The sequence below is a fragment of the Mobula hypostoma genome, chromosome 1, assembly GCF_963921235.1.
Source record: "Mobula hypostoma chromosome 1, sMobHyp1.1, whole genome shotgun sequence".
Lineage (NCBI taxonomy): Eukaryota > Metazoa > Chordata > Chondrichthyes > Myliobatiformes > Myliobatidae > Mobula > Mobula hypostoma.
The window spans coordinates 111,466,140-111,492,464 of record NC_086097.1 but is presented as its reverse complement, the minus strand read 5'-3'; the positions used below and the strand labels follow the sequence as shown (position 1 = coordinate 111,492,464).

Genomic DNA, 26,325 nt, shown 5'->3' with positions numbered 1-26,325 from the left:
TATCACTTACTGGAATTGGGAAGAGCGCAGAGCACACTGATGGTGTGTTAGACTGAGTTGTCGCAGGTTGGGTGGTGCAGTGGCCCCCACCCTCCGGGCCGCCGACCAGTACATTGCCGCGAAGCATGCAGGGGTCCAGCGGTAGCCGGGAGGCACACAGCACATCTTTAAGAAAAAAGCCGAAGTAAACATGCTAATTAATTAGGTGCTGCCCGGCACGTATTTGTTGGCGCAGATCGGTGCCGATTGCATTGCCTTTGATCTGGGCCGACATTTACGTGTGGGGTGGCACCTAATTACTTAGCATGTTTATTTCGGCTTTTTCTTAAAGATGTGCTGTGTGCCTCCTGGCTACTGCATTCTCTGTGAATCGGTACAGTATCTGTCTGCGGCCTGGGTGTTGGGGTGGTGGGACACTGGGGTGCCATCTTGTCATCTGTTTCCATTAGAGCAGGCAGCTCATCTTCTCCTATGACTGCCTGCCTCGATTTCGAAAGTCGAGGTTCGTCGTCTGCTGTGGCTGATGTGGAAGGCTTCCTTGACTGCTGAGCCTCGCGCATTTTTCTATCATACAGATCGTTGTAAGCACTCAAACCATCTTGCAAATATCCCCTAAACCGACGGACCCTTTCAAAATTAAAGTCGTACTTTATCATTACTCATTTGGTTTCAATTGTTATCCTTTTTTCTTCCAATTGCATCAGCTCTTCATCTATCAGTTCTTGGTCATGAGATGCCAAAACCTCTTCAACATCATCTTCGTCAGCTTCCACAAGCCAAACTCACTTAGTCCTTACTTCGTTCACCACAATCGAAACGCTTAATTATGTCTGGTTTTAGGCTAAGTGCAATACCCTTACGAGCTCTTTTAGGCTTTTCCAATATCATAGAACTCATCTTGCAAACGGCTGCTCACAGGCACGTGTTTAAGCAATGCCGTTCCAAATCTGGGGGGAGAACAGCTGCTCGGGGCGCGTGCTGCCTTTTATTGTGCGCTGCTTTTCTTTCGTAACAGTGAAAACACCTTCTGAAAACGAAAACAGGTACTAATGTAGGTCTTTCGTAACAGTGAGGTTTCGTAAAGCGAATGTTCGAAAAGCGGACACTTTGTTAACTACATACTCTGCAGCCTTTCAGAACTGATCTATCACTACTACCTTTTCATGGACTCTTGCCGATTGACAAATTTAATCTTTTTCCAGGTCCACAAGTCCCTCAAATACACATTTTTAAAAAATTGTTCTATATGTGTGATGGTTTACACCTCGAAATGCAATGATCCAAATTAATATGCTGGACAGTTTCTGATAATCTAGAAGACTTTGCTTGAACCGGTCTTTGGTTTGCTGTGATAATAGGATAATGTTTTTTGTTAACAGTTTGGATGCCAAATCTACAAATATTCAAGTTGTTTTAAAGGATGGTGGATTGAAGATGATTCAGATTCAGGATAATGGGACTGGTATCAGGGTAAGAATTCATTGTTTTACAAAATACAATAAATTATCTGGGTTCTGTTTGCATACCTTCAGTGTCATGGAAAACAAACACAAAAAGTGGATAAGTTATCATTTCATTGCAGCCCATTAGCTACCTACTAATCTTTCTGTATCTCACTCATGGTTAATGATAATACAACCATTTCTGCCAGGCTTCCAGCAGTTTTTCTTCATTGAACTCCCAGAATGTACTTGATCAAGGCCTGGGGATTTATCCACTTTCACATGTTGTACCTGCCTATTTTGAAAACCACACCAGAACCTGAGTCATTGATTGAAGTGTTGCAAGTTACCTTGTATGACGGTGAGGTTCAAGTAATAGAAGTTGGTTTACAGCTGGTCAGTGCCTTTGAGATTCTCCAAAGACATAGTCCTGAAATACAGCTAATCAGATATAGCTTAGCAACACTGTTGTTTCTGTTGTGCATTCAAATCCCAGTCCTGAGCATTGAGCACAGACATCTAGAATGACACTTCACTGTGGTACAGAGGGATGTTATGCTGATGGAAGGGATTAAATTTGATTTCCCATCTGATTTGGCTAGATACAAAATAACCTATGTTAAAAAAAAAAGTAGGTTTAACTTCTCCTGTGTTGTACCCCAATATTTAACTGCATGTATTACTGAATTAGACCATCTTGTAATTGTTGTTTGTGGGGCTTTGCTATATCAAAAATGATTGCTACGTTTCCACTATGACACTGAAGAATACTTTTGGAAGATGTAAAATGCTTTCTGGTGGCCTGCAAAAAAAAAGTATGCATTTCAAACTGATGTGGCAAATTGCAGAATGCAGATGAATTTTTTTTAACCATAGACCAGGTGCAGAAGTTGAAAAACTTGCGTGTCAATCTGCTAATGCACTAATAATCACTTAGGTTCCTGGTCATTACTAAATGTTGCACCCCATCAAATTCAAGCAGCAGTATGAACCTGTGAATATGAGTCTTTGGACACTCAAAGGCCTTTGGAATTTCACGTGATGCATGATGTGTGCTTTGGTTGCCTTCAGGTCAAGTCTATCACATTGTAAGAGTCATTACATATAGACTTTCTGGTAATTGATTTCCGTAACAACAGTTGGTGAATCCATTGCACCACACTATTGACCTCTCAATATTGAGTCTATTTGAAATACAAACCCTTGAATGCTGTTAAAAGCTCTCAAAGTGTAGTTTGTCACAGAATAGAATATGAAGGTAATATGTGTATCATTTTTAGAAGTGTAAAGGGAGAGAAAGACAAATTAACTGGAAGTTACATTAGGAAATAATCTGAAGGTCTTTTGCAGAAAATTAATGATTCTTTGATTCATTGTTATATAGCATGGGATCAGTCCCATCAGTCCAACTTTTCCATGACAACCAAGATGCTTACCTATTCTAATACAATTTACCTATGCTTGGCTCGTATCCCTCAAATCTTCCTTGTATACCTGTAAAAATGTATTGTGTATGTTGTACCTAGCAGCCACTACTATCGCTTCTCAGCCTTTTGGCTAAGATCTAGTGTAGTGTAGTATCTCTGTGGGGATGGGAAGTTGTCTCTCAGATTTCCATTAAATCTTTCCCCTCTCACATTAAGCCTATGTACTGTTATTTTTAGACTGTCCTACCCTTGGAAAATAATTATGGCTATTTAACTTGCCTATGTCCCTCATGATTTTGTATAAAACAGTCCCCATGTTATGACAGGGTCCTATTCAGTGAACTATTAGTAAACTGAACTGCTTGTAAGTTGGAAATGGACAAAATTTGCCCTGACAGGAGAGAGGGAGCAGGTTCATGAGGAGTGGCTGCTAGCTGGTCTCACTGACGTTGAGTGAATCAGCTCAGCACTCCCAATTATGGCAGCTCTATGTGTGGAAAGGATACATGTTGAAAATGAACCATTCCAACCTAGCAGAAGATGCCTGCAGCCCCATAGCAACTGGGATATTTATCCACATCCAACTGATCTATCTTCGATGCATTCATTCCCGTGTACAAGCCAAAAGACAGGCAATTATAACGTGTGGACCTCTATCCATACCACCTTCACGATGGGTGGGGGGAAAGTGGTCTCACCCTATCTCATCCTTCATCATTAATCAAGTCCTCCAATCCTAGCAACATTCCCAATCAACGTTTGTAAGTTCCTGTGTAATGCTGTCAAATTTGGCCTTGCCCAAATTTCAGACTTGTGGATCAATTCTGTCATTTATCTTAAAACTAGTAGAATTGTGGTCAGTGATTTCAAAGAGCATCCTACTGACACACCAGTCACTTTCCTGCTCTTTTCCTTAGAGGAGGTTGAGTGCAGCCCCTTTCTTTGTAGGGCAAATTGCATTTGCTTAAGAAACCTTTACTGGACTCAAAAAAAAAACAAATTCTCTCCCATGTAATTCCTGAGCACTGAGCTCTAGTCATTGTTATGGAATTTTTAAATAGTATATTATTACAATCCTATTATTTCCACGCCTATCTGATTTCCCCTACAAATTTGCTCCTCTATTTCCTTCAGGGGTGAAGCTATATTATAATCCTATCAAAGTGATTCATCGTTATCATTACATGCCGTGTTGTATGACGTGGGTTGTGATGGTCTTGACCATGATTGTTCTTGGCAAAATTTTCAAAAGTGGTTTGCCATTGCCACCTTCTGGGCAAGATACAAGACAGGTGACGACAGCCATGGTCAAAACTCTTCATAGGTTGTCTGCCTGGCATCAATGGTTGCACAACCAGACTTGTGATATGCACCAGCTGCTTGTGCAACCATCCATCACCTACTCTCATGGCTTCATGTGACCCTGATCGGGTGCGGGGGGGTGGGCCACACCTTGCCCAAGGGTGACTTGCAAGGAGAGGGGAGGAGCACCTTGCACCTGCTTTGGTAGAAACATACAGTATTTCCACCCCGCCACCCTAATCAAAGTGATACCTGTTTTTATTTTTAAGTTCTAATCACGTAGATTAGATATATGTTCTTGTTTTATATCTCAAGTACTGCTGATGTTCTTCCTATTAAATAATGCAACTCCACCTTCTTCTCCATCTATCACCTTGGAATTATTTGTTTCCCTCAACCACGTTTTTTTCAATATCTGTAATATGATAATCCCATAATATTATTGTCTTGTATGTACTTAAAATATCTAGTGGTATTATATTTGTGAGAATACAATTAAAAATGGTTAAATTAAAGCATTCTGCTTCACAGTTCCAGCAACCTGGCTTAGTTCTTAGCAGTCTGTATGTAATTTGCAAGTCCTCCGTAGTCATGTGTATTTCACTGGGTGATCTTGTTTTCTGTGAGACTGTCTTAACCTGTAACATACTGTGCTGCACAGTACAGACTCTTCAGCCTCTGATGTGCCAACCTTTTAACCTACTCCAAGATCAATCTAACCTTCCCCTCCCATATAGCCCTGCTTTTATTTTTCATCCACATGCCTTCTGAGAGTATCTTAAATGTCACTTATGCATCTACATGTATCACCATCCTTGGTAATACATTCTACTCTTTATTTTAAAATCTACCTCTGATAGATTTTACCTCTGATAAATCTACCATGTACTTTTCTCCAGTAAAGTTAAAATTAAGTCCTCTTGTACAATGCTTTATGACCTGTACAATGACCTCACTGCTCTGTACTTTATGCACTTGAAATTAAGGCAGTTATTTCATATGCTGTCACATTTGCGTATCTTTAGGGTTGTACACTTGAATACATATGTTCTTCATGTTCCCCTCCCATTCATGACCTACTCTTTTTAGTCCTCCCAAGATTCATTGTCTTACCCTTCAGAGCTAAATTCCATCTACCATTGCTTTATTTTTTTTACCAACTGATTATCATCTTTGCAAAATTTGCCCTCTATCTTGTGGAATTACCTGTTTGAATCAAAAGCTTCAGTTTTATCTGGGACAGCATACAAAATAGATTTTCAGAAGTTGCCATGTTTTATTTCACTTTCTTCCCCCTCTCCCTCCCCACCACCACAATGTTTTTCAATAATGTGTTAACTTTTTGTATAATCAGAAGGAAGATTTGGAAATACTTTGTGAAAGATTTACTACAAGCAAGTTACAGAAATTTGAAGATCTTGCCAGCATCTCTACGTATGGATTTAGAGGAGAGGTATGTGTGAAAATTAATTATTTTATTACAATTAAAATATGCAATGGGGTAAAATCCATAAGGGTAGGAGATTCTCTTCAGTTGTCCAGCCTGCATGGACATATCTGAAGAAGAATGATCCGAAGAAGAAGTGAACAAATTTAGAAGGAATAAAAACTCGTTTAAAAATTTGTTTTGCCTTTTATACTGTTGTGAAAATATATTTTGCGAATTTCATCTTTCTATATGAAGGAGTTAGAACAGTACAGCGTGGGAACTGGCCCTTCAGCTAATGTGTGTGCATTGATTATAATACCAAGTTAAAATAAAACTATGTTCAGGCAGATGGATTTATCCCTCCATTCCTGCCTGTTCATGTGCCGGGAGCAAACTCAGAAATCGAAGATGTAAAGGGACTTGGGAATCCTCAAGCAGAGTCCCCTACAGGTTAACTTGCAGGTTGAGTTGGTAGGAAAGAAGGCAAATGCAATGTTAACATTCATTTCAAGAAGGCTATAATGTAAAAGTAATAATGTAGTGCTGAGGCTTTGTAGAGCGTTGGTCAGGCTGAATTTGGAGTATTGTGAGCAGTTTTGGGCCCTTTACCTGAGAAAGGATGTGTTGGTATAGGACAGTGTCCAAAGGAGGTTGATGAGAATGATCCAGGAAAGAAAGGGCTGAAGTGGAAGGAGCATTTGATGGGTCTGGTGTTTAGAAGAATAATGGGGGATTTCATTGAAAATTATGGAATATTGAAAGGCCTCAGTGGAGTGGAGAGGAGGTTTCCAACAGTGGAGGAGACTAGGACTTGGGGTGGGAGGGTGTGCTGGAGAGCATCAAAATGCAATGATGTCCATTTAAAACAGATGAGGAATTTCTTTAGCCAGTAGAGTGGTAAATCTGCAGAATCCATTGCCACAAACAACTGTGGAGCTTAATTCATTTTAGTAGTTTTAAAAGTGGAGGTTGATAAATTCTTGTTAAGTAAGGGTGCCAAAGATTATTGGGAGAGGGCAGGAAAATGGGCTTGAGAAGAATCAGCCATATTGGTGGAGCAGACTCGATGGGATGAATGACCTAATTCTACTCCTATGTCTTGTGTCTTATGCAAATTTTGCTAGCTGCCTGAAATCTAAAACCAGTGTATTATGCCTAAACAATGGAGACTACAACAAGATGAGGGAGGAGTTGGATAGAGTAGACTGGGAATGCAGTCCATATGGTGGGACAGTTGAGCAACAGTGAAGACTTTCAAAGAGATTTTTCATGGTTCTCAACAAAGGTATATTCCAGTTAAAAGCAAGGGCAGTAAGGGTGAGAAAGCCAGGCATGGATAGCTAAGGAAATAAGGGAAGGCATCAAACTAAAAGCTCATGTGTACAAAGTCGCCAAGAGTAAAAGGAAACCGGGTGATTCAGAAAACTTGAAAAAGCAGCGAAGAACCATTAAGCGAGCAATAAAGAAAAGGAAGATAGATTATGAAAATAAACTAGCACAAAATATAAAAACAGATAGTAAAAGTTTTTATAACTATATAAAGTGGAAAAGGTTGTCCAAAATGTACATAGGTCCCTTGGAGGATGAAAACTGGAAATTGATATTGGGTCATGAGGCTTTGAATGACTATTTTGTGTCGGTCTTCTTGGTGGAGGACACATCTAACACGCAAAAGAGAGATATGGATGCGATGGGAGGTGGGGACCTCGATACAATAGCTATCTCTAAAGAGGTAGTGCTGAACAAACTTGTGGGCCTAACGGTAGGCACGTCCCCGGTCCTGATGGAATGCATCCCAGGGTACTGAAAGAAATGGCAGAGGTTATAGTAGAGGCTTTGGAGAGGATTATGGACCATGGAAGAAAGGTAAGGAAGAAGGGCACCAAAGGGAGATGATAGGCAGGTGAGGAGAAGAGGTAAGAGAGTAACCAGAAAGGGAATGGAAGAAGAGAAAAAGAGGGAGGGGTAGAAATCAATGTATATGCCATCAAATTTGAGGCTATCCAGACAGAATGAGCTGTTATTCCTCCAACCTGAGTTTGGCTTCATCATAACAGTAGAGATCAGAGGGGAGGAACAAGTGGACGAGTGAATCACATGGAGAACAAGCCCTCTGGAAAATAGGATGGGTTGGGTGGGGGGAGATGTGCTTAGTAGTAGGATCTTGTTGGAGATGATGGAATTTAAAGAAAATGATGTGCTGGGTGTGGAGGCTCGTGGATTGGTAGGAATGGACAAGGGGAGCCCCATTCCTGTTGTGACAGCAGGAGCAGGGGTAAGAGCAGATTTGTGAGAAATAGAGGAAATATGGGGGGAAGGCGATGTCAATGGTGGTAGTGGGTGGGCAATGCTTGTCAATGCTTGGCTTAGTGACAGAGGTGATGGAAGATGGATGGCATCATGGTGGGCATGGAACTCATTGAGGTGTGGGCACTGGGACAAAGATGAGGCTCATAACAGTACGAAACATTCTTCCTCGAAGGTTGAAGGGGATGGTGAAGACATGGCTGGAGTCAGGAGAGAGTAGAATGTTGGAGGGATCATGAAAGAGGAAGGATCAAGGAAAGTGAGGAAGATGGTGCTCAGAGAAATGAAGGAAGGGATGAGGGGTAGAGTGAAGCCCAAGAGACCTGGAATTAACAGAGGGTAGTGGGTGGAAGAAAAGGAGCAGAAGAACGCAGTGGCAGTGAAAAAGTTCTTGACCTGTAGCTGGAGATGGCTACAGTCAGGGCAGAGCTGAAATAGGCAGGATAACTGCTTGATATTTTGGCAATTCTTTTCTGAGGCAGGAGTGATCTGTACAAGGGGGACAGGTTGCATCATAACTGGAAGACAGCTAATAATCCTGGTAAGGAGGTTAGCTAGTGCTACTTGGGAGAGTTTAAGCTGGTTTGGCAGAAGGATGGAACCAGAGCACCAGGTCAGAAAATGAAGAGAAAGCTCATGTCAAAACCAGTACATAGACTGGGCAGAATTTGTTCAGTGTCTAGGAAGGTTTTATTAAATCAGTATATAGATAGTCCACCAAGAGGAGTGACCATACTGAACTTGGTGTTGGGAAGTGAGCCTGGCCACATTGACTGACCATTCAGTGTGAGCAGAGTTAAGCAGAGATCACATCTCCTTAAGTTTTAATTTAAATTTGAGTAAGGAACTCCTTAAGTTTGAATAAGGATCAGAATGGATCTTTCAGGAGAGTAGTAAATTGAAGCAAGGCAAAATATGAGTATTATGCAGGAGCTATGGGAAGTTAACTTGGAATAGCTGCTTTTGAAAAAGTCTGCACATGAGGGTGTTTATTGATCAACTGCACAGAGTATAGGATAAGTATGTTCTAGCAAGAAGGAAAGTGAGGTCAGGGAACCTTGGGTGTTGAGGGATCTGGTGAATTTAGTCAAGAAGAAAAAGAAAGCTTTTGTAAAAGTAGAACTAGGATGGGCCATGAAGAGTTCTTGGCAGGGAGGATTCTATGCATGCATCAAGAGCGTGAGGACAACTAGGGAGGCAGGAGGACCACTCAAGGATAAAGGAGGGAGTGTGCTTGAAGGCAAAGGATATGGGTGAGGTCCTAAATAAGTACTTCAGTATTTATCAGGGAAAAGTATGTGGAGGATAGTGAGGTCACTAGAGAATGCTAATATACTAGGGCATTTTGAGATGAAGCGTTGAGTCTCTTAAAGAACATTAAGGTAGCTAAGCTCCCCAGGGCTTTATGGGATATGCTCTGTATTGAGATAGCGGAAGCCCATCATGATCTTCATATCTTTTCAAGTCACGGTTAAGGTCCAGCGTGGTGTGGGGGGGGGGGTTACTGGAGAGTAGTTAATGTTGTTTCGTTACTTGGGAAAAGAAATGGGGACAATCCTGAAAACTATGGGCTGAGTCTCAATTCAGTGGTAAGAGAGCTTTTGGAAAGGATTCGTATGGATAGAATTTCTTAACATTAACGTAATCTAATTAAGGACAGTCAGCATAGCCTTGTGTAGGTCAGTCCATGTCTTAAAAAATTGAGATTTTCAAGGAGGTTACAAAAATGGTTGAAGGCAGATTTGTGGATGCAGTCTACATGGATTTTAACCAGGTGTTTGATGAGATCTCTTGTGGTAGGCTCATCCAGAAAATTGAAAAGCATGGGATCTATGGTAACTGGCTATTTGGGTTCAGATTTGGCTTGACCATAGAAGACAGGATAGTGATTGATGGGTCTTATTCTGGCTGAAGGTCCGGGGTGACCTTGGGACTGGGATTGCTGTCCTGTGCTCTATATAAATGACGTGACTTAAAATATGGGTGGCTGGGTTAGTAACTTCACAGACAATACAAAGATTGGTGAGTTGAGGATAGCATGGAAGATTGCCAAAGAATATAGTGGGGTATAGATTAGTTACAGGTATGGGTGATGAAATGGCAGATGGAATTTTATCTCTAACTATGGAGTGTTACAAATTGGGATATCAAACATTAAGAGATGGTACATGGTTAATGGCAAGACTCTACAGTGATCTACCGAGGGATCTTGGGGATCCATGTCCACAACTCCCTGTAATTGGCTGCACACGTTGATGGGATGGTAAAGGTATATGACATGCTTACCTTTAGTCGAAGCACGGGGTCGGGAGTTACAAAATCATGTTGCAGCTTTATAAAACACTGGTTACGGTTAAACCACATCCAGGTTTTTGCATTCAGTTCTCGTCCGTCAGTGCCAGCTCGATATTTGCCGGTGGTGGAATGTACATTGCAACCAGGGTGATGACAGAACTCCATCGGCAGATAGAATGCATGACACTTGACTTTTAGATGTTACAGGTTGGGTGAGCGAGATTGAGACGAAACAACCATATTTTCACCACGCCTTATTCATGAAGCAAACACTGACACTGCTGTCGAGTTCATGCAGTAGAAGGCAACATCCTTGGGCTGCAGTGCTGTGTCCAGAGTGCTCGGGGTGAACCATGTGTCTGTGAAGCAGTGTACACTGCAGTTCCTGATGACCCTGCTGCTGCAAGCTTGCTCTGAGGTGTTGAGTTTTATTTTCCGGAGACTGTACATTTGCTCGCAGGATGGTAAGTGGGGAGGGGTGAACCTTGGGGTTCTTCACTTCAGTTTTACCTGCAGTCCTCCCCAGCAGCCAGACTTCCTGATGCAATGGAGTAATTCTCTAAGACTCCAGCTGCTGCACTCGCTCCCAGGGTGGTCTGCAGTCCCAGTCTCAGTTCTGAATATCCATAATGTAAATGACTTGAAACAATGTTGCAATGTCTGTGGTTGCAGACTTTAGCTGTAGTAGTTCTAAACAGGAATACAGTGGATTCTGATTAATTGGGACACATCGAGACCAGTGCATTTTAGCCCAATTACTTAAACCATCACCCCTACTGGGGCATAAGCCACCGACAGTGTCTTGCTAGGGTCCGCTGTCCTAGGCCAGTCTTTCAAGTCATTCCCAGATGTAATCCATCTTGATGTATTCTTCCTCTCCCAGGTCTTTGGCACTTCTGTTGGTGTTTCTGCAGCACTGGGTTTTTACGGGATGGGGTTGTTAGCCCCATGCCCAACCTTCCTTTTGCAGTTGGGCTTCAGACAGTCACGGCGGCGTCAGCTGTCCCAATGAAGCGGCTGTCCCAATGATGAAGTTGGGGAAGTAAGAAATGATTCTCTGATTCTGGTAAATGGCGGGTTAATATTAAGTGCCAGCTTGTGTATGCTCTGCTCTGTGAAAAGTTGCAGAGACTGTCCTTGACTGGAAAAAATCTGCTTTCAGTTTGTTTATATTAACAGCTCACAGCTGTCCCTTTGAGAATGATCTGTGGGCTGTATTCACACATGCTGCGTACATCTTGTCTTATGGATTCACATATTGATCTATGTTCCCGCCTTTGTCTATTCAAGTTTTACTGTTAAGGCAAGAATTTGTCTGTAATTAAAACCCATGATTCAGTGTACTGTCTTATCTAATTAATTAAATTTGCTCCAACTGACTTGGCAGGAATATCATGGTAACTGAGTGTTCTTTGTCTGTTAGTCCTATAAATTGTAGCATTTTCTGCCTGTCAAGTCAGAAGCTGGTTGAGCCGCCAGAAAGAGAGAATTTCTGTCTCTTTTTGATGTTCAGCTTCGAGGTTCTCACCGGCTGAGTTCGAACAAATAAACAGGTGAAAGGTTAAAATAAAGACTTGTGTGTGGTGTCGTTATCTGGTCCGGCGAACTTATGTTTACATTTAGTGCCGTGACTCGGATCCCAACGTAGGGAACGTTTCTCTGGGCTGAATAAGCGACCGAGAGTTTGAATCGAACACAACCGAGTGGTAGGGCGCCCGGAGGTGATTTACCTCTGGCCACTCCTTGTGTCCGGTCAGGTGTTCTGCCCCTCACCCATCGAAACTGGTACCTTGACGGGATCCAACGAACCACCCAGACGGGGAGAATAAGGTAAGCAGTTGTTTTGTGAGTATTAAAGTCTGCGGGTGCTGAAAAATTGGACAACAGGACTTTGGCTTGGTCAATTAAACTAATTGGGCAACAGGTCTTTGGCCTGGTCGATTAAGCTGTATAATTGAGTCAACTTAATTAATTGGGCAATGGGCAAGGAAAGCGTCCAGTCTATTTGTATAATTGGACAACAGGTCTCTGACCTGGTCAATTAAGCTGTATAAGCAAACAACCAGCACAGGTGACAGACGCCTCCAGAGGTTCAGTGCAGCGGCGGGAGGTTAAAAAAAACTGGGAAATGGTGTGTGGCCACAAGGGAAAGCTTGAGATATAACCTCTTGTGAACAAGCAATAAATTTAATTCGGAAAAAGAATTGCGGTAAAAAGTGGAAATTATTGATCAAAGAGTGGAAAGATAAAGCTGATACCAAATGGAATAATACTTTACTGGCCATTTGGAGGAAAAACGCCTGTGATAGAAGGGGTAGAGGTATGTACAGGTGATGGCACTCCCAAGAGTTGGGAGACGTTGAAGGCAGAGTGCGAATGGGTAGAAGGGAGAAGAAAGAGAATGAAGAACAAAGAAAACAGGCAAAGGCACATATGGACAGACAGGAAGGTTTTAAATCGGTAGTGCTGCTCATGAAATCCAGGGCCAATACGGGATCCCAAACCTATATCTGGCATACTGACCCTGTTTGAGGACAGTGACTGCGATGAGGATTGGGCAGTCACCGTATCCCCCACCTTACCAGGGGCCAAGTGCACCCAGTGCTCCCAAACCCCAATCCTCCCAGTATTCAAATATGGTGGCTGCTCAGGTAAAGCAGCGGTGGCAGGGAAGGGGAGGCTCTCTATACCCTGAGATCTAGGAAGGGAATACCGAGGATTATTCCGAGTGGTTGGGGGGGGGGAGAATCTAATAAAACCATGCATCTTGGAAGCCTCAAGAAATCATAATGATCATGAATCAGGCCCCAGATAGAAAAGAAAAACCAGTACAGTTTGCTCAGTATGTCTGCAGTACTATACAAACGTATAATGCAACCCCACAAGATTTATTCAGTCTGCAGAATTAAGATACCAAACCTATCAGGAGTTACAGGCGGGAATCCATAATGAGAATGAACAGACAGACCAGATCATTCAAGCCTTGGAGAGGACTCTCCAACAACCTGTAAATATCACTAAGTACTTGAATGCAAACCTAAGCCTGAGAAATCGGGACCAGACTATCGGGAGAGACTTGTGGCCTGCTATGGCACTTTTGCAGTAGACTAAGCCTTTAATTAATGGGAATTAGCCTCCCCCACACCCAGTTTAATGCCTTATTGCTCCAAGGCATACCAATTAAGTTAGCCAACATGATTAAAACAAATAATATGGATTGGTCTGACTCTGATCGAAATCAAACACGACGAGCTTTGACATATTACTGGGACCTGGCTTTTGAATCCCGATCAACCCAGAAGGGAACTAATATTAAAGGTGAATATGTTCAGCAGGAAGAAGGATGCGAGCGGGCTATATCTGGGGATCAGAAATGGGAACCGAAGCACAGAACGCACGTGGAATTCCAGGGGGACCCAGTGTGAGGTTTACAGCCCAGATGTCCCAGTGTGGGGTGTAATCTAGCAGAGTGAGACTTGTTCTGTCCATTGGAAGTCGAGATTCTAAGCACAGACAGGGGTATCATCCTGGGATTAGTGAACAGCCGACAGTTCAGTTACCAACCCCCCAATGGTAGACATTTAATCTGGACTCCACTTGGTTTGAACCCCCACTGCCAGACGTCAATCCCCATGTGACTCTCTGCTATGAACCTACAGGGTGCTCAATTGAGGAGAGCCAATATTATGCACACTTCAAGGGACTGAAGTCCCCAGTCACGGTGACTGGAGAAGTTAAAGGAAGAGAGGGTAGTGCGTTACTGGCTGAAGTTCCGTGTTTCCTTCGGTGATAGACAGGACTGGTGGTGTCCCATACCACCGTTAGGGTTCGCCCTGTGTTCAAGCCAAAGAGCCTAGGGTTCCTTGCCTACACCCTGACAAAAGAAGCCTCTAGCACTGAGGGAGAATGGCAAGATTTGGCCGCGGGCCGACTACGATACTAGAAGGAGTCGGAGGTGAAGATGGGACATCTGGTATCACACTCTTTTAATATTGACCGAACCCAAGACGTTGTACCCCATCTCTGGGCAATTTCAGGCCATGAAGTAGGCCGCACCAACTGCCCCTCCTGTCTGGATCACCGTGAGAAAAGGACAGACTCTCCCATCCATTCTGCAATACCCCCTCAAGCCCGAGGCAATGTTTTGAGGATGGAAGCTCTTTTGTGGATCCAACAGGAAAATGATGTTCTGGCTATGCCATAAGTGACAACAGTGAAGTAATTGAGCAAGTCTCCTTTGAAGCAGCTTTCTCCGCCCAGAAAGCTGAGCAGCTTGCTCTGACTCATGCCTGTATGCTAGCAACAGACCAAAGTGCAGTCTAACAGCTTACTCAGTTCTGATTTTGAAGAATCCACCACAAGACCAATTCTTTGTAGAAGACCTAAAAAAAAATGCAACGTCATAAATGAAGATGACTTTGAAGAGGGAGTCCACAACTATTTGTAACAAAATAAAGAGGACCTGAATGAGGGCTTCAGTGGAGGAGTACAAGCATAAACTGGAATCCTCTTTGATTAACATGTTGAATTTTAAAATGAAAAAGCCTGTGGAAAAGACATCTCAAACAGACTGAAGTGCGAACTTTTACACAGACTCCCGTTATGCACTCACTACGGAACTTTGGGGATTCCTGACTTCCTCTGCCCCCCTCCCCTGCCATTAGTAATGCTACCTTTGTAAGCAACTTACTACTCTACAGCTACCTCGAGTTTTGGCTGTTATTAAATGTGCAACCCATACTGGGGAATCTGACGAGATATCTAAGGGCAATGATAGAGTTGATGAAGCAACTAAACAGACAGCCTTGAATCCCACACTTTTAGTTCCTTGGGAACCCAGCAAGCTCCTATTAGACAAAATCTAAGGACGGGTATGCCAGACATGGGAGAAATACATACGTTCAAAGGGGAACGCCCCTGAAGGAGAGTGCAAACTATGGTCCCAAATAGGTTGCCACCTTGAACCAATTTATGGGTGACCCCTGCGGGACAGATTAGATTAGATTAGATTATGAGGACACACAGTCCTCTTTTATTGTCATTTAGTAATGCATGCATTAAGAAATGATACAATGTTTTTCCAGAATGATATCACAGAAACACATGTCAAACCAAGACTGAAAAACTGACAAAAACCACATAATTATAACATATAGTTACAACAGTGCAAAACAATACCGTAATTTGATAAGAACAGACCATGGGCACGGTAAAAGTCTCAAAGTCTCTCGGAAGTCCCATTATCTCACACAGACGGTAAACCTCCAGCAACGCAAACTTGCCGATGCAGCATCCCGGAAGCATCCGACCCCAGTCCGACTCCGAGTCCATCCGAAAACTCCGAGCCTCCGACACCGAGCACCATCTCTGCCGAGTGCTTCGACCCCGGCCCCAGCAACAGGCAATAGGCAAAGCCGAGGATTTGGGGCCTTCCCCTCCGGAGATTCTCGATCGCACAGTAGCAAGGCAGCGAAGCAGGCATTTCAGAAGTTTCTCCAGATGTTCCTCCGTGCTTCTTCACGTCTGTCTCTATCAAATCAGGATTGTGCACGGCATCCTACTTCACAGATACGATATCATTCGGAACGGCCACGTGCGCTGCATTGCGTTGCTATCTTCTCCTCCCTCCCTGTGTTCTCTCTGTTTTTACCTATTTTGATAGATTATGTAAATAATTGTACACACTTGGTCAAGGAGTGGATGGTTAATACATTATTACAATCACCCTGATTTCCAGAAAGCAGCTGAAAAGCAAGCCACAGCATGTTTAATTTATAATCTGCAACTACCCCCTTGCTTGGTGGGCCTTTTTCTTGTTTGCAATTTGATTTTATAGAACTACCTAGAGTACATTGTTGTAAGTATTGCTTAGTGATAGTAGATGTATTTAGCAGATGGATTAAAGCTGTTCCTACAACTAATAATACCACTATGATTGTTGTGAAAATATTGCTAAAAGAAATAATTCCTCGCTATGGACTTCCAGAAATGATAAGCTCGGACAATGGACCACACTTTGTTGCCAAAATAAATGAGGAAGTCTGTAAAGAACTTGCTATAAAACAGCAGTTCCACTGCACCCATCATCCAAAAGCAGCCGGCATAGTGGAACAAGCCAATGGTACTTTGAAAGATAAGTTGGCCAAATTTACACAAGAATCTGGATTGACCTGGTTGAAGGTTTTACCCTTAGCCCTATTCCATATGAGAATCACGCCATCAAGTAAGATGGGGTTATCACCTGCAGAAATTATCTACGAGAAGCCTTTGAGAACCCCATGGGGACCCTGACCTTGTTCACCACTCCTCCCTGAGAGCCTACCTGCAGAATTAGATCTGTATACCTTAGGGGAGGAGATAGGAAAATATTTATGCAAATTAACCAAAACTCTCCAAAGCTTGCGTTCACAGGTGCAGTAGGCCTATCGGGAAGACGAGGCCCAGCCTAGAGGTGACTACCCCACGATTGAGCCTGGAGATTTTGTCCTGGTCAAGGGAAACTCAGACCTCAGTGGAGAGGACCACACTCACCATGACTGATTCTAAATATTTCTCAACAATGAAGAAAGGAGCCATCTTCAAACTTAAAGCAGGACTCAACAGTGACAAGCAGGAGAAAAAGAAAGAGGCAGTGAAGAAAGAGATTACATCAATGACTGGTGGCAAAGATGTCAGTGCCCACTTTCCTGATATTGTAAACCATATGCAGACAGACAATTTGGAGTTGAAGAAGCTGGTGTACCTCTATCTAATGAACTATGTAAAGAGCCAACCAGATATGGCAATTGTGGCTGTCAACACTTTTGTTAAGGACTGTGAAGATCCCAATCCACTTATCAGAGTGCTGACCGTGAGAACAATAGACTGTATTCTTGTGGATAAAATTACTGAGTATTTGTTTGAGCCCCTGCGAAAATATCTAAAGAATTTGATATCCGACTCTAATTCAATGGTCATTGCAGATAATGTGGCTGCTCTGTTGGAGATTGCAGAATTGCATCCAAACAGCAACTTGTTACACCTGAATTTTCAGGCAATTAACAAGCTTTTAACTGCCTTAAACAAATGTACTGAATGGGGCCAGATATTTATCCTTGAATTGTTTGGCCAATTATATAAAGGATGACCAAGAAGCTCAAGGGATCTGTGAGCTTGTGATACCACGTTTATCTCACGCCAACTCAGCTGTTGTCTTATCAGCGGTAAAGGTTCTGATGCAACTCATAGAAATGTTTTCATAGGACTTGGCTTACTATGGCACTTTGTTGAAGGAGCTGGCTCCCCCACTGGTAACGCTGTTGTCTACAGAACCAGAACTCCAATATGTTGCCCTCCGGAATATCAACCTCATTATACAAAAAAAGTTCTGAGATTCCTAAGCACGAAATGAAGGTTTTCTTTGTAAAATACAATGATGCAATATATGTAAAACTGGATATTATGATTCGATTGGCTTCTCAAGACAACATTGCACAGATCTTGGCAGAATTGAAGGAGTATGCCACTGAAGTAGATGTTGACTTTGTACAAAAGGCTGTGTGTGCAATTGGATGATGTGCAATTAAAGTTGAGCAATCAGCAGAATGCTGCTTGAGTGCGCTGCTTGACCTCATTCAGACAAAAGTAAGCTACGTCATCCAAGAAGCTATTGTAGTAATAAAGGACATTTTCCATAAATACCCAAACAAGTATTAAAGGGTTACTGCAACACTTTGTGAAAATCTGGACTCATTAGATGAGCCAGAAGCAGGAGCAGCGATGATATGGATAGTTGGAGAGTATGCAGAAAGAATTGACAATGCTGATGAGCTATTAGCAAGCTTCCTGGAAGGATTCCAAGATGAGAGCACACGGGTTCAACAACAACTTTTGATTGCTATTGTGAAGCTGTTCTTTTAAAACAAAACGACTGAGACGCAAGAACTGGTGCAGCAAGTGCTAAGTTTAGTGACACAGGATTCTGACAACCCTGACTTGAAAGACCGTGGCTATATATACTGACATCTACGTTCTACAGATCCAGTGGCAGCAAAAGAGGTTGTATTGGCAGGAAAACCTCTAATTTCAGAAGAAACTGATCTTATTGAGCCAACCTCCTTTATGAATTAATCTGCCATATTGGAACACTGGCCCCTGTGTATCATAAGCCACCCAGTGCATTTGTGAAGGGGCAATCTCAGAGGATATATTGAACAGACTGCAAATGTGTTATTGAAGGAAATGAGTAGGAGGACTCTCTTGGACGAAAGGAAAATGTGTTGGTTGATAGTGGTATTTATGCATTTTGGAAGTCTGATTGTATTAACTTTGATTATTATCTGTATCCGACGGTGCTTTTGGCCATGTTTTGTGTCCTGTTGTAGAAGCGACAATCTGTTATGAAAGGTTATCATGTAATGATAAAAAGGAGGGAATGAAGAAGCTTAAGGGCGTTGGGGAAATAAGAAATGATTCTCTGAGTCTGGTAAATAGTGGGTTAATATTAAGTGCCAGCTTGTGTATGCTGTGTTCTGTGAAAAGTTGCAGAGGCTGTCTTTGACTGAAGAAAAACTGCCTTCAGTACGCATGCGCTGGTCGTGCATGCAGCCTGTTACAGCCGTTCCAACTAGTTTTCTTACTTTTTTAATTTACGTTATTTGTTGTATTTTTTTTCACGGTAACATGTTGAAGCTGCACCTTCTCTAACGTGCTGGTGGAGAGAGCTTTATTTGGGCTTTTAGTGCTGGAAATAGTTACATTTGGACGCATCTCATTAGCGGGGCAACAGTATGGTCCTATTGTTTATTCCAGGGACCAGCTGATTGCACTTATGCCGGCCGGTTTAGCGAACAGAGTAGCGGACACCCCTGCTGAAATCTGGAGGAAAACACATAGAGGATGCAGAGGGGGATCACAAAGGCCGAGGAAAGAGGACCTGGTCGAGACAACAGAGACTTATGGAGAGGAGGAGTTTGGTGGGTAATAAAATGGATGAGTTGAAGGCGCTAGTCAGGAGTCAGAGAACGTTTCGGGAGAGTAGTGTTATGTGTTTTACTGAAATATGGCTGCACGAGGACATACTGGACCAAAACTTTTCCATGGAGGGCTTTCAGACCGTTCGGGCTGACCGGAAGTGCACTGAGAGCGGTAAGTGGAAAAGAGTTGGGGGCTTGCTGTTCTGGTTAACAACGGATGGTGCAATCCTGGGCATATTACGATGGAGGAACATGTTTGTAGCCTGGATATTGAACTTTTTGCTGTTGGACTCCAGCCATATTCCACCGAAATACAACACTGGGCGTCATGGGAGGTTGTTCCTGCCTGTGGCCATCGAACTTTGCAGCTCCTCCCGTGGGGGGATCAGACACCCTGAGCCAATAGGCTGGTTCTGGACTTATTTTCATTTGGCATAGTTTGCATATTGTTGTTTGATTGTTTGTGGTTTTTGTATTGCTATATTTATGCTCTATTTTTGGTTGGTGCAGCTGTAATGAAAGTCAGTTTCCCTCGGGATCAATAAAGTATGTCTGTCTGTTCAGTTTGTTTATACAAGTTTCCCCCGCCATCCAAAGGTAGAGCCTTCCTATGAAACAGTTCGTAAGCGGAATATCGTAAAGTGAAGAAGCAATTACCATTTATTTATATGGGAAAAATTTGTGAGCGTTCGCAGACCTAAAAAAATAACCTACCAAATCATGCCAAATAACACAAAACCTAAAATAACAGTAACATATAGTAATAGCAGGAATGATATGATAAATACACAGCCTATATAAAGTAGAACTACTTTTCTACAGTCATTGCCGCACTGTTCTTCGTAGCGAAAATCTCACACAAGCGCTCTCGGCAAAAACATTCTTTGCAGTGACCTTTAAGCTACAAAGCTGCCAAATCATACTAAATAACACATAAAAATACACAGCCTATATAAAGTAGAAATAATGTATGTACAGTATAGTATCAGTTACCGGAATCGGGAAGACAGCGTCAAGCACGCTGATGATGGTGTGTTAGGCTGAGTCGTCGGGGGTTAGGGTGGTGCAGTGGTCCCCAACCTCCAGGCCGCCGACCGATACCGATCCGCGAAGCATGCAGGGGTGCAGCGGTGGCCGGGACGCACCCAGCACATCTTTAAGAAAAACGTCGAAATAAGCAAGCTAATTATTTACGTGCTGGGCGACACCTAATTAATTAGCTTGTTTATTTCAGCTTTTTTCCTAAAGATGCGTCGGGTGCGTTCCAGCTACCACTGCATTCTCAGCGGCAATGTATCGGTCCGTGGCCCGGGGGTTGGGGTGGTGGGACACTGGGGTGTCATCTCATCGTTGTCTGTTTCCATCAGGGCAAGCAGGTCATCTTCTATGTCTACCTGCCTGGATGTCGAAGGTTGAGGTTCGTCGTCTGCTGTGGCTGATGTGGAAGGCTTGAAAAACGACAGTATGCTTGACTGCTTAGCCCTGCGCATTTTTCTATCATACAGTTCTTTGCAAGCACTCAAACCATCCTGCAAATATGCCCTAAACCTATGTACCCTTTCAAAATTAAAGTCGTACTTTTCTGCAATCATTGCAGCGAAAATCTCATGCAGTTGCTTCACTTTCAGTTCCTGGACGACTTCACTTTCAGTCTGTCTGCTACTGCATTTGGTTTGGCTTGTTATCCTCTCCTCTTCCAATTGCATCAGCTCTTCATCTATCAGTTCTTGGTCATGGGATGCCAAAACCTCTTCAACATCATGTTTGTCAACTTCCACAAGCCAAACTCATTAGTCCTTACTTCGTTCACCACAATTGAAATGCTTAATTATGTCTAGTTTTACGCTAAGTGTAACACCCTTATGAGCTCTTTTAGGCTTTTCCGATACCTTAGAACTCATCTTGCTTACGGCTGCACACAGGCGCATGTTTAAGCAATGCCGGCTAGAATGCAGTTCCAGGAGAGGATCTTGGCTGCTTGGGGCGCACGCTGCTATTTTCATGCGTTGCCTTTTTTCATAACAGCGAGGTTTTGTAAAGTGAATGTTTGGAAAGTGGGGGACACCTGTATTAACTCACAGCTGTCCCTTGGAGAACGATCTGTGAGCTGTATTCACACATGCTGCATACATCATCTCTTATGGGTTCACATATTGATCTATGTTCCCACCTTTGTCTATTCAAGTTTTACTGATAAGGCAAGAATTTGTCTGTAATTAAAACCCGTGATTTAGTGTACTCTCATCTAATTAATTAAGTTTGCTCTAACTGACTTGGCGGGAATATCATGGTAACTGAGTGTTTTTTGTCTGTTAATCTTATAAATTGTAGTGTTTTCTGCCTGTCAAGTCAGAAGCTGGTTGAGCCACCAGAAAGAGAGAGAGAATTTCTGCAAACAGAAGGAAATCTACAGATGCTGGAATTTCAATCAACACACATAAAAGTTGCTGGTGAACGCAGCAGGCCAGGCAGCATCTCTAGGGAGAGGTACAGTCAACGTTTTGGGCCGAGACCCTTTGTCAGGACTAACTGAAAGAAGAGCTAGTAAGAGATTTTAAAGTGGGAGGGGGAGGGGGAGATCCAAAATGATAGACAGGAGGGGAAGGGATGGAGCCAAGAGCTGGACAGTTGATTGGCAAAAGGGATATGAGAGGATCATGGGACAGGAGGCCCAGGGAGAAAGAAAAGGGGGAAGTGGGGGAAGCCCAGAGGATGGGCAAGGGGTATAGTGAGGGGGACAGAGGGAGAAAAAGGAGAGAGAGAAAAAGAATATGTGTATATAAATAAATAACGGATGGGGTACGAGGGGGAGGTGGGGCATTAACAGAAGTTAGAGAAGTCAATGTTCATGCCATCAGGTTGGAGGCTACCCAGACGGAATATAAGGTGTTGTTCCTCCAACCTGAGTGTGGCTTCATCTTTACAGTAGAGGAGGCCATGGATGGACATATCAGAATGGGAATGGGACGTGGAATTTAAATATGTGGCTTCCCCCTTTTCTTTCTCCCTAGGCCTCCTGTCCCATGATCCTCTCATATCCCTTTTGCCAATCAACTGTCCAGCTCTTGGCTCCATCCCTCCCCCTCCTGTGTTCTCCTGTCATTTCAGATCTCCTCCTCCCCCTCTCAAATCTCTTACTAGCTCTTCTTTCAGTTGGTCCTGACGAAAGGTCTCGGCCCGAAACGTTGACTGTACCTCTTCCTAGAGATGCTGCCTGGCCTGCTGCATTCACCTGCAACTTTTACGTGTGTTGAGAGAATTTCTGTATCTTTTTGATGTTCGGCTCAAGGTTCTCGCCGGCTGAGTTCGAACAAATAGACAGGTGAAAGGTTAAAATAAAGACTTGTCTGTGGTGTAGTGATTTGGTCCAGCGAATTTATGTTTACACCAATTAACTGAAGTTTCATGAACATAATTAGAAAGGTATAAAATAACACAAACTGATTTAAAACATTATATATTTAAATGACATACAGAACAAATTAGAATCCTATCAATACTACTATAGTACTATAAAAATGTGTATTGGTTCCTAATAGTTATCAGAAGAATTCATCCAGTGTATGCTACCATTTTCTTTTGATTGTTTAAATAAACAATATCAGCGCAGACATTCAGTGCAGTTAATGGACTGCTTTCATGCAATGCTTTCAACAATTGTATCCTCCAAATCTTCATTTTTATTATAATATTCAAAATGACTACCTTCAAATTCATCATAGTTCCTAACTTGTTGACGTAAAGCCTGAATGCTTGAAACTACAGTGAGCAATACAGTTCTGAATTGCTTATTTCTTGCCAACTATCAGTGACAAAAATAACTTTTGAACTCAATCACAAGGAACTGACACTGTTTAAAAGCTGTTCGCTCTAAGTAGGGTGTAGTGTCTTCACTGCCTCATAAATCCAGTGACTGACACTAGTTAGGAGCGGTTTGGCAATGCATTCCTGTCCCAATTAAGTGGCATAGTGCCCCAAGTAAATGAAGGGACTCCCAATTATTTTGTCAATTAGTTTTTGTTCTTTACAAGTTGACCCAAGTAAGTGATTGACCATTGGCCCAATTAACCAGAACCACTGTGCTTCATGATTTCCTTGGAAGCGACACAAAAAAGATCTTCACTCTCTGGCACCATTTTGAGAGCAGATCTGATAAGATTATGAGAGGAATAGATGGCGAGTATATTTTCCCAGGTTTGGAAAGCCTAATACTAAAGGGCATGAAAGGTGAGAAGGAATAAGTTCCAAGGAGAGGTGCAGGACTGCGTTTTTATTTTTCACTGAGTCGTGGGTGCCTGAAATGTGATACCGGGGTGGTAGTGGAAGAAATACAATGGAGGTGTTTAAGTGATCTTTGTACAAGCATGTGGATGTACGTGAATGGAGGAATGTGGACATGGTGGAGGCAGAAGGGTTCAGTTTAGCTAAGCATTTAATTAGTTTGGTATAACATTGTGAGCCAAAGGGCCTGTTCATGTGCTGTGTGGCATAATGTTGGGTTAATAGTGTTCAATGGTGTGCCTCTCAGTGGTTTTTGTGGCCAAGGTTTGTTACAGATATTGCTGTGGAAATTTCCTCTCTATTTTTCAATACTACCAGTCACAATATAGTTAAGGGTTTTATCACCAGAAGCCTCTGTGCTGATTTTCCCCCAAATCCCCACTCCATTTCTGCTTGTGCATTTCAAAATCAGTCTTTAGATATCACTGGGGAAATCGTGGACAGTTTGGTCTCATGATAAATTCCTGAGGTATTACAATTGAGATTGATATCTTTCAAGCAATGTGAAGTTTGAATGCATTAACTTATGAGAATATCTATTTTTTTTAGGCTCTTGCCAGCATAAGCCATGTGGCACATGTCACCGTGATGACCAAAACTGCTGATGCTAAGTGTGCGTTGAGGTAATTGACTTGTAATTTTTTTTGGATATGTTTCAAAATCAGTGTCCTTTGGAACATATGGTCAGAAAATCATGGGAGTCGTGGCTGAGAGTTATAAATCTGTTCTTTATAGCATTTGAACCACACCCAGCCAGATCTGAGATTGAAAGTGTTGATGACTTGCTTTAAGAACATCACCATGCTCTGGAACAGCTGGTGATTTGGTTAGTTAACAGCCTTTCATTATGTGAAGCGCCTGAAAAATTAATTATTTGTAAAATGCAACTTGTCATTTGCCTGTAAATCATTATTCTATTAAACGTGGCTAAATGGTTTAACTTAATTTTTCAGCATCAGATTGTTGGTGCATTGTCATTGTGAGCTCATTGATCCTGAGATATAGGAAATGGTAAGATAGTCTTTGGAACCAGCTCTCCAAATGTGAGTTTTCCATGACAGAAGCAAGAGGCAATCCCAGATTTGTTTCCCTTAGCTGAAACAATTTTGTGGAGTCAGCATAAGTAGTAAATTTGACAAATTTTTCGGCTGCTATGACAAAAGTTTCACAATGCTTTATTCTTTATTTATTGAAGTTTAAAAGGTCAATTCTTTAATAATGTGAACTTCCTTGAAATTTATTGAATTGTGCTTTTGTTTTAAAGGTGTAGCTACTGTGATGGGAAATTGAAAGCTCCTCCAAAACCATGTGCTGGAAATCAAGGCACACAGATAACAGTATGTCCCTCCTTAATAATATTTTTGTCTCTTGTGAATGTTCACTTGTTTTAATGTTCTTTCCCAAGGTACTGTTTCAAAACAACCTAATTCTGTCTTATTTTTATGTAAACCACTGCTCCTGTCTTCTGCCTTTTTCTTTCCATAGATTTGTGGCCACCTCCCAAATTCAAAGTCAATATGAGTAGCAACATTGCCTCTAAGATGTGTGTGCTCACAAATCTTTTGCTACTAGTACACAAAGGAATTTAAACTTCACACAGCAGTTTGTCACCCTCTATTGGCATGTTAAGTACATTTCACAATCGTACGCTGTCGCATTTCTTTTTCTGGTTTCTGATGCGGATACAGTGTTGACAATGTGGAGTTTGCAATGATTTGTCTGCAGATTTTAGAACTAGCTTTTTTATACTGTTTTTTAAAGAAATTATTCATTCACTATGTCAAATTCCAAAGAAGCAAAGATCGTGAAGTGCAAAAGAACTACTGGTTCATTTAAAGTAGAATGGCTTAATGAAACAGTGGAAATTGCTATAGCGAAATCCCATGAGGTCAGGAACATGCAATTGCAAGTATTTATGTACAGTACAGAAACTGATGTTACCTGCAGGTATTGTCACAATGCAAAATTTGCTGGATAATTTGCAAGTGGGAAGAAGTGGAGGAGATTTACAAGGATGTTGCCTGGATTGGGGAGCATGCTTAATGAGAATAGGTTGAGTGAACTCGGCCTTTTTTCCTTGGAGCAACGGAGGATGAGAGGTGACCTGATAGATAGGTGTATAAGATGATGAGAAGCATTTATCATGTGGACAATAGAGAGGCTTTTTCCCAGGGCTGAAATGGCTAGCATGAGAGGACACAGTTTTAAGATGCTTGGAAGTAGGTACAGAGGAGCTATCAGGGCTAAGTTTTGTATGTAGAGAGTGGTGAGTGCGTGGAATGGGCTGCTGGTAACGGTGGTGGAGGCAGATGCAGTAGGGTCTTTTAAGAGACTCCTGGACAGGTAAATGGAACTCAGAAAAATAGAGGGTTATCGGTAACCCTAGGTAATTTCTCAGGTAAGGACGTGTTCGGCACAGCTTTGTGAGCCAAAGGGCCTGTATTGTGCTGTAGGTTTTCTATATTTCTATGTTTCTAAACGACCTGGATGAAAATATGGATGAGTGCGTTAGTAAATTTGCTGATGATACCATGATTGGCGGAATTGTGGGTAGTGTAGAAGACTGTTAAAGAATGCTGTGCGATGTAAGTCAGTTGCAGTATGGGCTGAGAAATGGCAGATGGAGTTTAACCCAGATAAATGTTAAGGTGTTACACCTTGGAAGGGAAAATGCAAGTTTTGCTGAGCAGAGAATATCTTGGGATCCAGCTTCATAGCTCCTTGAAAGTGGCTACACAGATTGATAAGGTTAAGAAGGCTTATGGAATGCATGCTTTTAGTTGAGGCATTGAGTTCAAAAGTCAGGAGGTTGTGTTGTAACTTTATAAAACTCTAACTGGGCCACATCTGAAGTATTGCATACAATTCTGGTTGGCACACTATAAGAA

The 26,325-nt window shown here is 42.3% G+C and overlaps 1 protein-coding gene and 1 pseudogene across 3 annotated transcripts in view; both read left to right on the top strand.

The window, feature by feature from the left end:
- Positions 1-26,325, top strand: part of mlh1 (mutL homolog 1, colon cancer, nonpolyposis type 2 (E. coli)) — a 112,827-nt gene that overhangs the window by 5,281 nt on the left and 81,221 nt on the right. For all 3 annotated transcript variants that reach the window (XR_010018787.1, XM_063054877.1, XM_063054883.1), the window contains exons 2-5: positions 1,380-1,470; positions 5,526-5,624; positions 23,987-24,060; positions 24,702-24,774. Coding sequence is in view for 2 of the 3 variants with exons in the window: in XM_063054877.1 (XP_062910947.1) it covers positions 1,380-1,470; positions 5,526-5,624; positions 23,987-24,060; positions 24,702-24,774 (337 nt within the window). In the remaining variant the exon portion in view is untranslated. The remainder of the gene's footprint in view (positions 1-1,379; positions 1,471-5,525; positions 5,625-23,986; positions 24,061-24,701; positions 24,775-26,325) is intronic.
- On the top strand, positions 1,433-19,657 carry LOC134349934 (AP-1 complex subunit beta-1-like; annotated as a pseudogene).